The sequence below is a fragment of the Pan paniscus genome, chromosome 13, assembly GCF_029289425.2.
Source record: "Pan paniscus chromosome 13, NHGRI_mPanPan1-v2.0_pri, whole genome shotgun sequence".
In the NCBI taxonomy this organism is placed as follows: Eukaryota; Metazoa; Chordata; class Mammalia; order Primates; family Hominidae; genus Pan; species Pan paniscus.
Window position 1 is genome coordinate 80,318,602 of NC_073262.2, and position 17,148 is coordinate 80,335,749.

Consider the following 17,148-nt stretch of genomic DNA (forward strand, 5'->3'; position numbering starts at 1 on the left):
CATGCTTTTTGGTTTGCATCTATTCTTTCATATTGGAGGCTTTGCTCAAACATTCTGTGGCCCTTATCTGTTTGCATATATTTAAATGCAAGGCACTGAAAGACGAAAGACCTATTCAAGGCAGAGTACAAAGTGGATCAGGGCAGGTAAGTGGGAGAGCTGTGATTGTCAAATGGTGGCTCCATTTTAAGGGCATCCTGCAGGGAATTGGTTCATCCGGAGAATATGAAGTGCAAGTCCATGCAGATCTTTTCTCTGAGGCTGTTCTGTTTCCCTAGAGAAGATTCCCACTTTTCTGCTTCTGGGGGTATCTGGCTGCTGGCACTCCAGGTGCAGAGTCGTAGGGCATCTGAGAGTCCAGCAAATCATTCCATGGGCTTTAGATTTCAGCCACGGATTCTCTCCATGAGTGCTCTGAGAGAACTCTCCAGTCTCCTGACTTGGCAGTGGCTACACAGGCTGTTGACCTGGCTGTGTGGGTTGTGGGAGATTCCTGAGATCCCATTTACCAACTTCTAACCTTTCTTTCCCTCTTGTTTCCAGGCTGATTCCTCAACCTCGCTGTTGTGAGTTGACTCGTGTCCTCCCAAAAGCTATGTTGAAGTTCTAACCGTACCTGTGAATGTGGCCATGTTTGGAAATAGGGTCTTTGCAGATGTTAGTTATCAAGGTAAGGTGAGATCATATTGGATTAGAATGGGCCCTAAATCCAATGGTTTGTGTCTTTATAAGAAGGTCATGTGAAAACACAGACACAAAAGAACGTTATGTGAAGGCAGAGGCAGAGGATGTCAAGAACTGCTAGCAGCCATCAGCAACGAGGAGAGATGCATGGAACGGACTCTCCCTCAGAGCCTTCACAAGGAACCACCCCTGCTGATACCTGAATTCTAGCTTCTAGAACTGTGAGCAAATACATTTCTGTTATTTTAAGCCACCCAGTTTGCTGTACTTTGTTACAGCAGCCCTCGGAAACTAACATATCCACCCTTGGCTGTTCCTAAGTCCTGAGCCTCTCAGGCATTCCTTCTGAAAGGCAGATCAGCTGGCTCCCTGTTGCTCTCCCCTTGTGCAGACATTCTGGGAGATTACTTCCTTCTTAGCTTCCAATATTTGAGGATAGCTTATCTCCACTTATTTTCTGTTTCCTTCAGAGTGTATATCTTTCTTTGAAAAAAAGAAATGCAACTTTATTATTTCTAATCATGCTTAATACTATTAAATAAGTCAATAAAATGAGGCACCAAAGTGCTCATTTCAGAATTATCTCTATTAGGAAAAAAGTGTGGGACAATTAAATAAATTACAACAAGTCAATTGATCGGAATACTAGGCTGCCATTTCAAAGGATAATGTGAAAGCTGGATGCGGTGGCTCATGCCTGTAATCCCAGCACTTTGGGAGGCCAAGGTGGGCAGCTCACTTTAGCTCAGGGATTGGAGACCAGCTTGGGCAATGTGGTGAAACCTTGTCTCTATGAAAATACAGAAAAATTAGTCGGGTGTGGTGGTGTGTGCCTATAGTCCCAGCTACTCAAGAGGCTGAGGTGGGAGGATTGCTTATGCCTGGGAGGCAGAGGTTGCAGTGAGCCGAGATTGCACCACTGCACTTCAGCCTGGGTAACAGAGTGAGACTCTGTCTCATAAAGAAAGAAAAAAAAAGGACAATGTAAAAATTATGTAGAAACATGGAAACATATTAAGAACTTTATGTTGTGACCAAAGCAGAATACACTCATGTACCCTGGTAAAAATGTGTTTGGATGTGGACAGTAGTATGAAGGGGTATCAGGAATAAGAGAATGTGAGGTTCTTATTTCTCTCAACAGTCACTCTTGACAATTTAGGTATTCTCTAAGGTGATGTATATTTTCTTTACTGTTCTCATTTGCTTTTGATACCTCAACAGCAGAGTTTTTAACATTCACATATATTTCTCCTTCTTGCCTTCCTCCCTCCTTTCCTCCCACCCTTCCTGCTTCTTTCCTACTTCTTCCGAAGAGAGCCGAAGAAGAGAGGCTCATGAAGAAAAGGCAAATAAGCTTTTAAAATATGCTCTCTAAAAAAACTATAAAGTTACTTAAGGGAAGAGAACATTCCAAGCCTTGTAAGGACTTGGGGTTAAGACATTTAGCTTCATTATTTCAAAGCAGAAATCCTTTAAAAAAGAGTTACGTATATTGGTCAGCTGGATAAGAAGAATTTAAGATAAGAATTAAGATCTTATCTTAAATCTGTCCTCAAAAACCTTATTGGGGGTATATCCTATTTTTTTCCATTGGATTCCAGCATTTTAATATGGATTCATGGCACTGTTTGAGCTCATAAAATACATATGAATAGGAATATATTAATACTAACATACAAAGAATGGGTATTTTTTTCAAAGTTTTATGAAATAAAACAAATTATAGTCCATTTTATTTACCAAAAAATATGCATAGAGATGGTTGTTTATCAGGTCAAAAGACTTTTTGGAGGTGAAAAACATCAGGTATGCTGGAAGAACTTTGAGATGTAGCGAAGGGTATGAGATGCCTTCACCTGCCAATTATCATGCATAATGTTGGAAGGAACAGGAACTAATCCATTCTTCTATTAATGAGTCCTCTCTGCTACTCAGAACTTCTTCCTGCCCAGCATGTTCTTTTTTACTTTTCCTTTCTTTCTTTTTTTTAAAGAGATGGGGTCTTGCTCTGTCACCCAGGCTGGAGTGCAGTGTTGCAATCATAGCTCACTTCAGCCTCGAACTCCTAGGCTCAAGCAATCCTCCCACCACAGACTCCCAAGTAGCTGAGACTACAGGTACACACCACCATGCCTGGCTAAGAACAGAGCATATTCTTAGTTGATGTTTGTACTGATTACTTTTAGACACTACAGGATCCTACAAGTTTTCTAAGTCAAAGAAAGATTAAATTTTAATCATGATAAATTTAGTGTATTTTATTGTATTATAATTTCTCAAAATCATATGTATGCAATATACAATATACATTTCTTGAAATCTATCTGTGACATATGCTAGCTCCATCTCTTAACCTGAATATTAAAATAACTAGAGGACTACATTTTCTGGCAATGCTGGATAAAAGAAAATTTAATGTATTTCCTAGCTGAAAAAGTCAAAGCTCTGAATTCGTGGCTATTAACTGGCCCTTTACAGTAGAATTCAACTATGATGAGAACTAAACCACTTTATAAAAAGATATCATAGGCCATATACTCCAGATTATGGGCAGGAATATAACAGTGCATACTCTGATGAAAGGTTTTATACATAGTCATGCACCTCATAATGGCATTTCAGTCCATGATGGACCATATCTACAACCATGGCCCCATAAGATTATAATATCATATTTCTACTGTACCTTTTCTATATGTTTAGATGCACAAATATTTACCATTGTGATACAATTGCTTACAGTATTCAGTGCAGTAAAATGCTGTACAGGTTTGTAGCCTGGGAGCAATAGGCTATCCCATATAGCCTAGGTGTGTATTAGGCTGTACAATATAGGTTTGTGTAAGTACACTCTACGATGTTTGCATGACGAAATTGTCAAAGATGCATTTCTCAGAATGTATCCCTGTTGTTAAGCAACACATGACTGTATTTATAGGTGATAACTAAATGACATTATAAGCTTACTTCATACATTCCACTGCTTATACTGTATCCCATCATTCACTTTTCTGTTTCTTCATTCCTTTGTTCAACAAACATTGGCTGAGCAGCTCTAATGTGCTAGCACTGTGCTAGGTGCCAGGAATATGGTGGCTCCAGGAAACCCGTCTAATGGGGAAGAGACAGAAAGATAATCACATACAGAGTGTGTGGTTATAAAGAGATGGAGACAGTGCTGTGGAATGTTGTGGGGAAGTAGAGGTTTTACAGAAGTCACAGCTTGGGCTGGTGTCTTCCAGGCACATATGAGAGCGAGGAGGCATAGGCAGAGGCCAGGGAAGATGGACCAAAGGGCTAGTGAGTCCTGTGCTTGGGCAAAGGGTGTCTGGTAAGGAAGTGGGCAGGGTGACAGGAGATGAGGCCAAGGAATAGATGTGAGCTTCAGAATGAATGAGGGGGTTTCCGAATGCTATACCGAGGACTTCGGAAGGTACCTTATAGATGGTGATAGTAACCTGAGGTCTTTAAAGCAGGGAGATGCTGTGATCAGATTTCTTTTTAAAAAAACATCATTTTGTCAAAAATTTGGAAGATAGACTGTAGTGGAGGGGCCTATAAATTACATAAAACCAACACTTTTGAATATTAATGTTTCTCTTCCATTCATATTTGACTAATAACACATAGAATATTTTCTGAGATAAACAGGCTTTACTATCTATCAGCACTCAGATTTGGGTACATTATTATGTAACAAGGACAATATTTTGAGAATAGTAAGCCAGTGCATTTTCCATTCTGTTTGAATGGTGATGCCTGGGGCTCCTCTCCCATCATCTCAGTAGGCTTCCCTCCTTCAGGCAAATGGCGGTTCCCAGCTAGAAACAAGCTGCCATCATTCAGCTTTGAAAAAGAATAGCCCTACTTGTAGCTTTGCAAGGTGAAGTGGCTTTCTACATTTCAGAACTCTCCTTTCTCTATTAAGAACCAAACCTGGCTAAGTTAGATCTTCAAGTTTTACTACAAAGCTCTAGCAGGAAGAACACAGAGGAGACCATGTAAGGATAGTTCCCATCAGGAAAAGCAAAGCAAATGGAAATATTAGGGGAAGAGGGGGAGTGGGGAGAGGGGCAGGGAGAGAGAAGAGAGGAGAAACAGAGAGGAGAGAGAGAGCAGAAAGAGGGGGGTGAGAGAGAGGGAGAGTAGTCCTGGCTTCACATTCTTTGGGGGTCAAACCTTTAAGGGGAGGGCTTTTATTTCAAATTTCAGAGCCTAATTCAGGAAAATAATAGAATCTTCCTAAAGCAAGTTGGTATCGCCCAGGCAGCATATTAGAAAAGACTTAGGAAGTTATGTGGACAGCAGGGTGAAGAGAAAGTAGCTGGGAGTTCATGGGTGCCCCGGGGGGACTGAGGAAATGCCAAGAGAACCAATCAGCTAGAACTGGCCAGGAAGCTGCTGGGGGTGGTGGAGGGGGCTTGCCAAGAGGCTGCCACAAGGACCACAGACTTAAGTAGCCAGAGCTGGTGGCCAGGGCTGGCACAAAGTGCTCATCACACCCACACCATAGTCACACGGGGCTGGCACAGCATCACAGCCAGAGTTGCGACCAGCCACCTCTCAGTTAACCCAGAAAGACCCAACAGGCAAGATGTGTACCAGGGGTCCTTCTCTTACAAAATCATCACAACCATAGGTGAGTTCCCTGGTACCTAGATGTCAGCTGGGGAGGAGAAAGAGCTCTGATTAGGAGTACTTTAACCAGAAGAGATTGAGATACTTTAATAGTCAAGTTTAAATAATAGTCCCTGAATGCAGCCACCACCCTACTCCCCATCACCAGGAAAAAGTGGAGCCAGATAGATCAGTTATAGAGAAAATAGGAAGTTGTTTTCCTTCCTTTCTTCCTTCCTTGCTTCTGTCTTTCCTTCTCTCCTCCCCTTCCCTCCTCTGCCTCTCCTCCCTTCCCCTCTCCTCTCCTCTTCTTTTTTCCCTCCCTCTCTCTCTCCTTCCCTACATTCCTCCCTTCCTCCCTCCTTCTTTCTTCCTGTATTTTTTGAGTTATGTATGATGCCATTCCATATATAAACCCCCTTTGTAAGGACAAGTAAGAAACTAGACCCAACTATCTCTTCCTTTCATCCACAAGAATACTAAAAGTCATAGAGAAACACTTATAGGAAACTAACTGATTTGAGTGGTGTCTTTTTTTTTTTCTTTTTAATATCTGATGAAGTTGTTTTTAGGGAACACTGGATTGCTTTTAAAGTACTTTCATCAGTATCCAGAGAAAGTGTCCTGGAGTAGCACCTTATATCCTCTTTTCTAGTTTGTCAATTTCTAACTCCCATTCTACTATTTCAACTATATTTTAAAGTTTTTTCTCCCTTTTTTCCAGAGAACCTATTAATATTGCATCATGTGGAATGTATTTTTCAAAATGACCATTAAAAGTGAAGGCAGAGGCTGGGCATGGTGGCTCACACCTATAATCCCAGCACTTTGGGAGGCTGAGGCCTGCGGATCACTTGAGGTCAGGAGTTCAAGACCAGCCTGGCCAACATGGTGAAACCCCGTCTCTACGAAAAATACAAAAAAATTAGCCAGGTGTGGTGGTGCATGCCTGTAATCTCTGCTACTCAGGAGGCTAAGGCAGGAGAATCGCTTGAACCTGGGAGGTGGAAGTTGCAGTGAGGCGAGATCAAGCCATTGCACTCCAGCCTGGGCAACAAGAGCAAAATTCTATCTCAGGGAGAAAAAAAAAAAAAAAAAAAAAGTGAAGGCAGAGAAAAAAAATCAAAGGTTACTGTAAATCTTAACATTAGAAGCCCTGCCTGTTTCAGAAACCTCATGACATTTTAATAGAGAGGCACTACCCTTACCAAAATTTTCCTAATCTTAATGGAAAGAGAAAATTATTCTGGCTAGATGCTGGTCAGGTCACATCCTTTTGCATTATCTGTGAGAAAATATCCACTCCAAAATCAAAAGCCAGTTTGGGATGAGCTAAAAATCAGATTACATTCATAATAAAAATGGAATCTCTCAGTTCTTAACAAACAAAAGATTTATAATGACTCTGCACCACTGACATTCTAGGTACACTGAGATTTGGTTAAGTTGAGAATGAAAATAAGGAGCCAGAACTTAGCTTGCTATTGCAGACAAAAGCTCAAAATGATACTGTGACGTGAGGGTTTCTGTTTATCCCTAAGGCTGGTGTCGCAATTTCAAAGTTTGATTGTGTCTTTTTTTCTTCCTTCTTCTTCTTTTTTCCCCCCCGCCTCCAAAGACGTTGAGCAGCAGGGCTAATGGATCCCCAGCAGGGTGCAAAGACAGCAGAAAGTGCAGGAATCAGATGTCAATGTATTCCTTCGAGATACCCTGCTAGGACACAGCTAACTAACCAGGGCTTGAGTCTTCTCTTGGGGAATGTGCTTTGATGGTTCCCTGCCCACTCTTGGCTTCCTGATTAAAAGGCTGTCACCCATAAATCACGACTTCATCCTGTTACAATCATTTTCTTTCTTTTCTTTCTTTCTTTCTTTCTTTCTTTCTTTCTTTCTTTCTTTCTTTCTTTCTTTCTCTTTCTTTCTTTCTTTCTTTCTTTTTTCTTTCTTTCTTTCTTTCCTTCTCTCTCTTTCTTTCTTCTCTCTCTCTCTCCTTCTCTGTCTCTCTCTCTTTAAGGAAAAGTCTGAAGATTAAAAAGAGAGCAAGTTCCAGAGAACTCTATGCTCACATATAAACATATGGATATAAGCCTGGCCTACATCCTTATTAGATAACTATCCATCGATTTGGACTGTTCTGTGCATGTGTCCTACCCACCTGGCATGTTGGGAGAGCTAAATCAATACCACAATGACATGCTGTCTTTCTCCACTTGAGATAGAACCAGTCAGCCTCTCTTGTTGACAATATATATGGTAAAGAGGGCCTGCACATCGTTTTTTTCTGTTTTATTTAAATATTTTTATATATTTTCTGTCTGTCGCTTTCTGTCAATCTCAAGATTATTTAGATAACTTCCTAGTGAAAAGATTTTGGAGGAGGGGGAGTTCCTCATTGTTTTCCCTCAATGTAGTAAAAAATTGAGTGGAACTTGAAGCTATCAGAGATAAGAGTTTTGATTTTAAATGCACTGGGCATCCAAAATATACCGGTGCAGGTGCCAACTAGGCACATAAATAAGTAGCCCTTCAGGCACTGAGAGTAGTGATAATCTTCCCCTTTGCTTGGAGAAGAGCTAAACTCAGCAAACAGGAACACAAACAGAAAGTGCTTTATCTATTTGATATTTGACAAGCACAACCCTTTTAAAACCATGAAGTAAAACTGAACTACCCAGTGAAAGTCAATGAAGTCAAAAAGCTGTACCAAAACCATATGCATATGTACTGCCCAGCAGCCTGGCCACCCGCCCCTGCCAAACTCGCTGTTCTGTCCCACTGCTGTACTCAAGAGCCTCCAGCCGTGGGGTGCCCTGGGTCAACTCCCACCCTCTGTAGACTCCAACTCTCCAACCTCCTCCACCTGCAGGAAGATCCCAGCTCTCTCTATGAGAGTGCTTGCCTTGGGCTCTACATGAAGGTTCTTGCCACCCAACCTTGCCCTACCTTGGGGTCAGGCCTTAGCTGTTAGAGGGGACATGCTTTGTCTCATGTGTACTCCTCGGTATTCTTTTGCCATATGCCTAGACCAACATGGTAAAGCAAAGCTGAATTCTTATGCTGTATTTCAGACCAATCACATCAGGGATTCCTGCCACCTGCACACTTCCCACTTGCCTTCGATCCTCTCAGACTCCTTATGATTGCATTTTTATGTTCAAAACCCCAAACTTGACTTTCACTGAGTTATCTCAGTGAATGGTGTCACATCAGTGACCTTCCTGGCTTGTCACTTCCTCAAGGTGTTGTGTCTTCCTACAAATGGTGATTCCTGCCCACTGACTGATTCAATTTAATTTCGGAAGCACCAACAGTTAATGTGAGATTATCCAGTTAAATAGTGGAGGGAAGGGAGAACACTGCATGAGATCAAATAAAATAAAATAGGACCCCCAGAGAGGATACTTAAACTCACCCTACAAAGTTTCAGTTGAGGGCTCTTAAAATGATTGGTTTCAAAGCCTTGTATAAAACTTACAAATGAAATAATGAGATCTTTTTTTACTTAGTGATGACAAGGAATCAAAAAGAGCAAGATTTTCACCCCCTGTTAAATGAAAAGATACAGCAGCAAGTATGAATATGAGCTTCTGTAAATAGCTCCTTCCATATTCCCTTTCAGCATGACACATCTCTCCCCAGTTAGTTAAATAATAAAAAAATGGTGCAAGAAATTTCCATCAGAGGTGAAGTAGGGCATTAGAAAGGTCACTACACCAAAACAAAGGTCAGGGGTGAGCAGGACACAACTCTAATTTGGTGGGAGCATCACTTAATCTTTCTATATGTTAATTTCCTGAAGCTGAAAATAGCAGATGTATCTAACTGACAGATAAGTAGTAAAGTAAAACAGATGTGAAAAATCAGGACGATATATAATGTGAAGGGATAATATTACTCCCTAAATTCTAGAAACTGCTATTTCCACTTAAATTCAAGTAACTTCCTTTGTAACCTAAAGATTTCAAAGCATTTAATAGGAAGCATAAGATAAGCCCTAAAGGATTGTCAATCAGTAATAAAACAAATTAACATGGAAAACCATATGAGGATCCTTTACAGCCTTTCCTATAACCAACACATAGGAAGAGTGTGTAGACTTTGAGTTCACTCCAAAATAGCTTTGCAAACTAGTACCAAAACTTAATCAGCTTCCCACCCCAATACATATCTTCATCCTCCTAAGCTTTACCCAAAGTAAAAGGAATGTAGTAATTGCATGAAATTCATCCCATTTATTGCCTAAGTGTGCACACAAAACTGAATAACATTAAAAAGTAATTCAACATGTATAGTCAAGGTCAGTTTTGCAAAGCAAGATACACCTGACTCAAAAGTTGTTGAGCTTTGCACATGGGGGACCGCTTATTCGGAGACACTGAGGATGGGAGGAGCAGACAGGAAGAAAAGAGAGTTGAGGATCCCCTTAAAATAAAGTATACATCATTTTCTATTTTGTTTGCCCAATCTTCCATTATTAAATAAAAGAACATTATGTTCCTTTTATAACTAAAATAAGCAATTGTAGATTATTTTAAAACTTTACCTGATTTTATGGTATCATGTATTTAACGGCTAATATAAAACAAAAATGAATTTATTTTTGTTATAGTTATCAAAAATTACATATCCATCTTCAAGACAGTATTCTAAGTTTGTTTGTTTTCAGGGTTCTGTGACAGGGCTCAGCAGTTCCTAAAAGTGCTGAAAACAAAGTGGTAGATGATCTTGAACTTGATGGTTGTGAGGTCCTTAAAAAACAATACTGTGTTTTTAATGGGGTTACATAGGGTGAGGAACTAAAGAGCTTTTGCTTTCCCTGCATGTTTCTCACTTTGAAGTTAGGAAAGCAGCTCAGTCTGATTGAGCTAGGTTGGGGGTAAAGAACTTGCCAGGTTTTTACAAATGAAAGCAAATGCTTAGAAGTAGAATTAAAAGCCAATGTACAATAAACTGTTAGTGTTAACTGATGCCAGCCCTGATCCGTATTCAAAAAGTGCAGTGTGAACCATTCAAAGCGACACTTTTCTCCTTTCAGAAGGAGAGGCCTACACACCAAGTAGCAGAGCTGGAAACATTAGCACATCTCGCTCAGAATTCACTGGTTGGGATTTGTCTCATGCATCTCAGAGACAGGCAGATTTTGAAGCTGGAAGGTGCGTCACAAAACCCCCTGGCTCAGACCATGGGGTCAGAGCCGAACACCATGTTTCATGGAATCCTCATTCCCACATTATATTAATAAAGAAAATTTGTAAAAAAAAAAATTTCCATGGTCAAATATGTTTGAGAAATTGAGCTGATCAAGTTTAAACATGCTTCTTGGGCCTGTGAGCTTTTTTTGAACAGATAGCTATTAGATGATGGCTGGATGTTCATGTTCTATGGGACACAGTTTGAGAGATAGTAAATAAAATATTAGTATCCCTGGTTTACAGATGAGGGAGTGGAGGCCCATGGAGATTATATCCTAGAAAGTGGAGAATGCAGGTCTGCAGCCTCCTAGAACCAACTCTTCCCAGCCAGGGCACAGTCAGAAATCCAAGAAAGACAAACTGCAGCCAGAGCTCTCCGCAATGTGCATACCCTGGAAATGTCTCCTCAAATGAGTGCTTTTGAGAAATACACACTTTTCCTTTTCTGATTCAGTCAGAACATGTAGGCCCTCCCAAATCAAAGTACCTGATACAAAGGCATGCAGATGCTATCAATCCACTCCAGTTGCAACCGAGGCAGTTCATCCTTCCGGTTCCGATCAAAAATTGCCTAGAATGGGGGGCGGGAAGAACCTTGCTTTATTACACCAAAGTATTTTACAGGGTGCTTGGTCAAACACTTTGCTAGAATGATCCATTTTTTTTACAAACTGAACCCTTCGCAAATCACAATCAATCTTTACACATACTTTCTTTTCCTTTATCTATGATGAGAAATAAAATGTTTTTACCTCTTTTTATGAGATTTGTAAGCAAATTTACTTGAACTTTCTAGCGTGCAACTTCTTGGGGCAAAAACCTGTCTTCAAATATAAGTAACTGCTACTAAATCAAGTCATCAGGTCACTGTGAATTGGGTACAGGTCAAGGGGAAAGGAATATGTTTTACTGCCACAAAAATAATGCAGGCTTTTACTTCTGCATTATGAGAGGTTGGGATAGAATAGGACAAATTGGAAAATATCCTTAAAAGCAATTTTATTGTAAATAGAAACCATTTATACTAATTTTTCTGGGTAGGGGTTGATTTGGCAATTGCATATGTTTTTCAGTAAGGTTCTGTCATTAATAAATTTTTAAATATTTATTTATCATTGTATGGATGATGGTGGGTGGACTCATTATCTCTTCATTCCCAGCCCTTAAGCTTTATGATGATATAATGTTTGAGATAATTTAGGTATATTTTTGAGAAAAATAAATGACATTTTTCTGTTGGGCAGACTTAAGGGAAACAATCAATTGGAATTTTAGTGTTAAAATTAGTTCACTGAACAAACACTGCCAATTCTGTGCCAGTGAGACTGTCTCTCCCTTTGTTCTTAAGGAGTCAGGCCCAGACCAGAGAAGCTCCCTTGTGCCCTTACTTATCTAGAAGACTGGGCTATCTAGTTATAACTTGCCCTCCCTTAATGTATATAGTAAGTTTTATCTTTCCTTTACATAAAATGTGGCATTCATATTATTTTGGTGTCCTTATAGGCCATGAGGGTGGAGCCAAGCAATCCCTTTGGTCCAGAGATGTTGGAAAATCCTGCATCCTTCAGATGTATGAACAAGAGTGGGAGTGGGCGGGGCAGAAATCACTAGCTGCCAAATCTGAGGAAAATATCTCCAAACTGGGGAGAAGGTCACTGATTCCACCAGGCTCGTCTCATCCTTGTCTTGCAATGGAAGATGGGAAATAGCAGGAAAGAAGACTGGAATTTGGAGAAAATTGTGAAAATGTGCTGGAGAGAGGGATAGTTCTTGTGAATAATATGAGTCTTGATCCAAAATGTTTCTTTAGAGCTGGGTGCGGTGGCTCATGCATGTAATCCTAGCACTTTGAGAGGTTGGGGCAGGAGGATCACTTGAGCCCAAGAGTTCAAGACCAGCCTGGACAACAGAGTGAAGCCCCTGTCCCTACAAAAAAAAAAAAAAATTAGCCAACTGTGGTGGCACACACTTGTAGTCTCAGCTACTCAGGAGGCTGAGGTGAAAGGATTGCTTAAGCCCAAGATGTCGAGGCTGTATTGAGCTACAATCATGTCGTTGCATTCCAGCCTAGGTGACAGAGTGAGACTCTGTCTTAAAAGTAAATAAATAAATAAAAAATAAATAAAATAAAATAAAATAAAAATAAATAAATACACAAAATGTTTCTTTAAAAAATATTATTCTGGGCTGGGTGTGGTGGCTTATGTCTGTAATTCCAGCACTTTTTGAAGCCAAGGAGGGAGGATCACTTGAGATCAGGAGTTTGAGACCAGCCTGGCCAACATGGTGAAACCCTGTTTCTACTAAAAATGCAAAAAATTAGCTGGGTGTGGTGGTGGGCGCCTGTAATCTCAGCTACCTGGGAGGCTAAGGCAGGAGAATAACTTGAACCTGGGAGGCAGAGGTTGCAGTGAGCCAAAATTGTGCCACTGCACTCCAGCTTGGGCGACAGAGCAAGACTCCATCTCAAAAAAAAAAAAAAAATTATGTTTTCTTTTCTCTATAGTTCTGTCTAAAATTTTCATATTTATTTAATTATTCCATTTCTGGTGGATAGTATAAAGTTACTTTTTTTTAAAATGCAGTGGTTTTTAGTATATTTACAAAGTTGAGCAACTATCACTACAATTATAGAATATTATTATCATCCTCAAAGAAACCCCATACTATTAGCAGTCACTCTCGCTTTTTTTCCACACTCCCAGCCTTAGGCAACCACTAATCTACTTTCTCTATCTATGGATTTGCTTATCTTGCACATTTCATATAAATGCAATCTTATGATATGTGGTCTTTTGTGACTTGGCCTCTTTCACTGTTTTCAAGGTTTACCCATGTAGCATGCATCAGCACTTCATTCATTTTTATTGCCAAATAATATTTCATTGTATAGATGTCTTATTTATTTGTTCATCAGTTGATTGACATTTGAGTTGCTTCCAGGATATTATGAATAATAGCTGTGAACATTCACATACAAGTTTTTACGTGGATGTATGTTTTCATTTCTCTTGGGGATATACCTAGAGGTAGAATTTCTAAGTCATATGGTAACTCTGTTTAACTTTTTGAGGAATTGACAAACTGTTTTTCAAAACAGCTGCACCATTTTATATTCCTGCTAACAATGTATGAGGTTCCAATTTTTCCACAGCCTCACCCAACACTTGTTATTGTCTGTCTTTTTTGCTATAACTATCTTAGTGGCTGTGAAGTGATATCTCATTGTGGTTTCAGTTTGCATTTCCCTGATGACTAATGATTTTGAGCATCTTTTCATGTGCTTTGTGGCCATTTACATATTTTCTTTGGAGATATGTCTGTTCAGATCCTTTGCCTATCTTTTAAATTGAGTTGTCTTTCTATTGTTCAGTTATAATAGTTCTTTTTATCTTCTAGATACTTGGCCCATAAAAGATATATGATTTGCAAATATTTTCCCATAATATGGGAAAATTTACTTTCTTGATAGTGTCCTTTGATCCATGAAAGTTTTTAATTTTGATAAAGTTCAATTTATTGATTTTTTTTTTTTGAGAGAGTCTCGCTCTGTCACCTAGGCTGGAGTGCAGTGGCACAATCTGGGCTCACTGCAACCTCTGCCTCCTGGGTTCAAACGGTTTTCCTGGGTTCAAACGGTTTTCCTGCCTCAGCCTCCCAAGTAGCTGGGATTACAGGTGCTTGCCACCACACCTAATTTTTGTATTTTTAGTAGAGTCGAAGTTTCACCATGTTGGCCAGGCTGGTCTCGAACTCCTGACCTCAAGTGATCAGCCCGCCTCAGCATCCCAAAGCGCTGGGATTAAAGGCGTGAGCCACCGCTCCTGGCTGTTCAATTTAATTTTAATGAAGCTCAATTCAACATCTCTGGACCAACATCTCTGGGTCATTTTATCTTTTGTCTCCTGTGCTTTTGGTTTCATATTTAAGACACCATGGCTAACCCCTATCCAGAAGATTTATACCTATATTTTCTTCTAAGAGTTTTATAGTTTTAGCCCTTACATTTAGGTGTATGATCCATTTTGAGTTTATTTCAGGGTATGCTGAGAGGTAGGGAGCCAACTTCATTCTTTTGCCTGTGGATATGCAGTTGTCCTGGAACCACTGTTGAAAAGACGTTATCTTGGCACCCATGCTGCAGATTAGTTGACCATAATTTTAAGGGATTTATTATTGTACTAGTCACTTTTTAATCAATGCTTGATGAGAAAAAAAATGAGTGTGAGGCCCCACACAGTCCTGTGCTTCACAGCATTTTGCATCTCATAAAATAAGTATTAGTAATCATTTATTTCATGTCTATATTTCCCACCAGTTGACAAGATCCTTGAGGGCAGGGAAGATCTTGGTGTCTTACTCATTGCTGGATACAAGGTGCCTTGCTTCATGCCTGACACATGGAGGCACTCAGGCAGGCTTTCCTAACTGACTCACTGCTTCCAATCCTGACCCTCTGGCTGTGGGCCAGATTAGCCTTTGTCTTCATGAAGTGACTCCCATGACTCCTGGGACCATGATACCTGAGGGGGCTCCAGGACAGTTTTCCTCCTAAATATCAAGGGATAATGGGCACAGCAGCTGTCAGCTCTGGGTGCATGCATTTACAGATATTTCTGGAAAAGAACTGAGGGCTAACCCTGCCACATCAGCCAGGCCTCCCCTGAGGAGACGGTCATCAGTGGTGCTCCGTAGTCTTTGTGAGAAGACAGGAGCATTTAGAGCTATGTTTCTACCGCAAAATTAATTTCATTTATGTCTACAGAAAATGCCTTACCTGAGCCTACAGATAAAGGCTCCTTAGTGCTGCGCTGCTGCACCCACCAGCTCACCAGTGCTGGCAATTTACTCATATTTTTTTCATTTAATTAAATGACCTGTGGTATTGCTGCATTGTAAACCCTTCAGAGTATGCCTCTGAAACAGTTTTTAAAGGGGGAAAAGCTTTTATTTGAAAGTAGATATGACAGAATTTGGGTCATACTAGGTTTTATACATTAACTGTATGTATCCCAAGCTAATATTTTTATTTTTATAACCAAATTTGATGACACCACCAAAAAAGGGATGTTTTGAGAAACTAAGCCAATGTTGCTTTGAAAACTCAAATAATTGTTGTGTGTGTTTCAACCTATGTAGCCTCCTGATCTTTTGTACATAAGCAACCAATTAAGAATATTCAAAATTAGCAAGACTGTGCGTTCTGACTTCAAGCAGGTGAAACTATTCAAACTAGGAGCTAGTTCTCTTGCTTTTCCTTGTTTTTAAATGTCAGCAAAGAAGGATGTCTTAAAACTTGAAGACCTTATAAATACCTCCAAATGTTCAAGCTCAGTTAATTTGGGCTCTCATAAACAGACATTCTTGACAATTGATACCTTCCTTGAGTATCACTGAATCTACTGTGCTATGCTAGGCTTTAAAATGCTTTGCACCACTCTCAGAGTCATTGGGTTATATGTTTTTAGCTAATCATTGGTTAGTAATAAAGAGGCTGCCCCTCTTGAGGTGGTGACTGACGCAGTTATGTCTTCTGCATCCTTATGCTTAAAAACAGCATCATCTTGAGCGTAAACATTCTTAAGTAATAACTGAGCAGATGAGTCCAATATAAATAGTGTTCAAATCACCAGAACCTAGTTCCCCAGGTGAAACTTTTTCATTTTACAGACAAAAGAAACAGAGATTTGAAATGATTTGCTTTTGGGATTTTGAAAGTTGGAAATTGGAAAATAAAATCTAGCTTCTCAAAGCCAGAAAGCCTTCCTTTAATTTTTGATGCACAGTGTTTCTATTCTAAAGTAGGCATACATGAAATGCCAGCACTGGGCTTTGAATTATTCAAACTCCACTTTGCTCATCCTCCCTCGTGCCTACTTGTCCCACTGTGGGTGCGCAAGAAATGCTTGTTAAGTAGCTCACCACTCTTAATCAGAAACTTGGGAATAAGAGTGTTTAGCATTTCAGTTTAATTAAGGTTTTAAACTTTCAGGAGTGCTTCCTTAAACCCATTTTCAGTCTTTCCCATTTCCAACTTGTAATTTGGAGTTGTTTTTGAAAATGTCATTCAAAAGGGTAAATATGTTATAATTAAAGGATGAACTCACTGAAGGAGTGAGTTTGAGCTCTAATCTCTCCCGATCTCCTTGTTCGAAGAACTCACTGGTTACAAGTTCTGCCACCTGAAACATATAAATATTTTAATCTGTGGTTATGTGTAGTTTATCACGAGACTCAGAAGTTCTTTCTTGCTTATGTATTTGGTGATCCTCATCAACACAATCATTTAAAAAGCTTATGAGGAAGTAAGTATATTAACCTTTCATGTTTGAAGGTGTTATAGAACTTAATGAAACTGATTTCCTTTTAATCAGGACAACTTGTGCAATGTAATTTTAGATGCATGCCAACAGGCAGTCTCCCACAGTACAGCTTCCATATTTGGGATGAGGCAACAGGTTGCCAGCTTCAAAGCAGGAAAAGTTCTTACACAGAAAAGTGAAGCAAATATTCATTTAATAATAATGTGTAATTATTATTATATTATGTAATGATCGTTTAGCCAACTTTTTATTGTTTCTATGTAGATTATTTATTTTGTTGCATACTTTTATGTTAGCCCAGCTTCAACTTGCCACATGAAAACTCCTCAA

The 17,148-nt window shown here is 39.7% G+C and overlaps 1 protein-coding gene across 1 annotated transcript in view; it reads right to left on the reverse strand.

Moving 5' to 3' along the window:
- Positions 1 to 17,148, reverse strand: part of LOC100982736 (dual 3',5'-cyclic-AMP and -GMP phosphodiesterase 11A) — a 275,174-nt gene that overhangs the window by 29,475 nt on the left and 228,551 nt on the right. Inside the window, exons 16-17 of the mRNA XM_034954574.3 lie at positions 16,603 to 16,677; positions 10,983 to 11,066 (exon numbers count right to left, since the gene is read on the reverse strand). Coding sequence (XP_034810465.2) covers positions 10,983 to 11,066; positions 16,603 to 16,677 — 159 coding nt within the window. The remainder of the gene's footprint in view (positions 1 to 10,982; positions 11,067 to 16,602; positions 16,678 to 17,148) is intronic.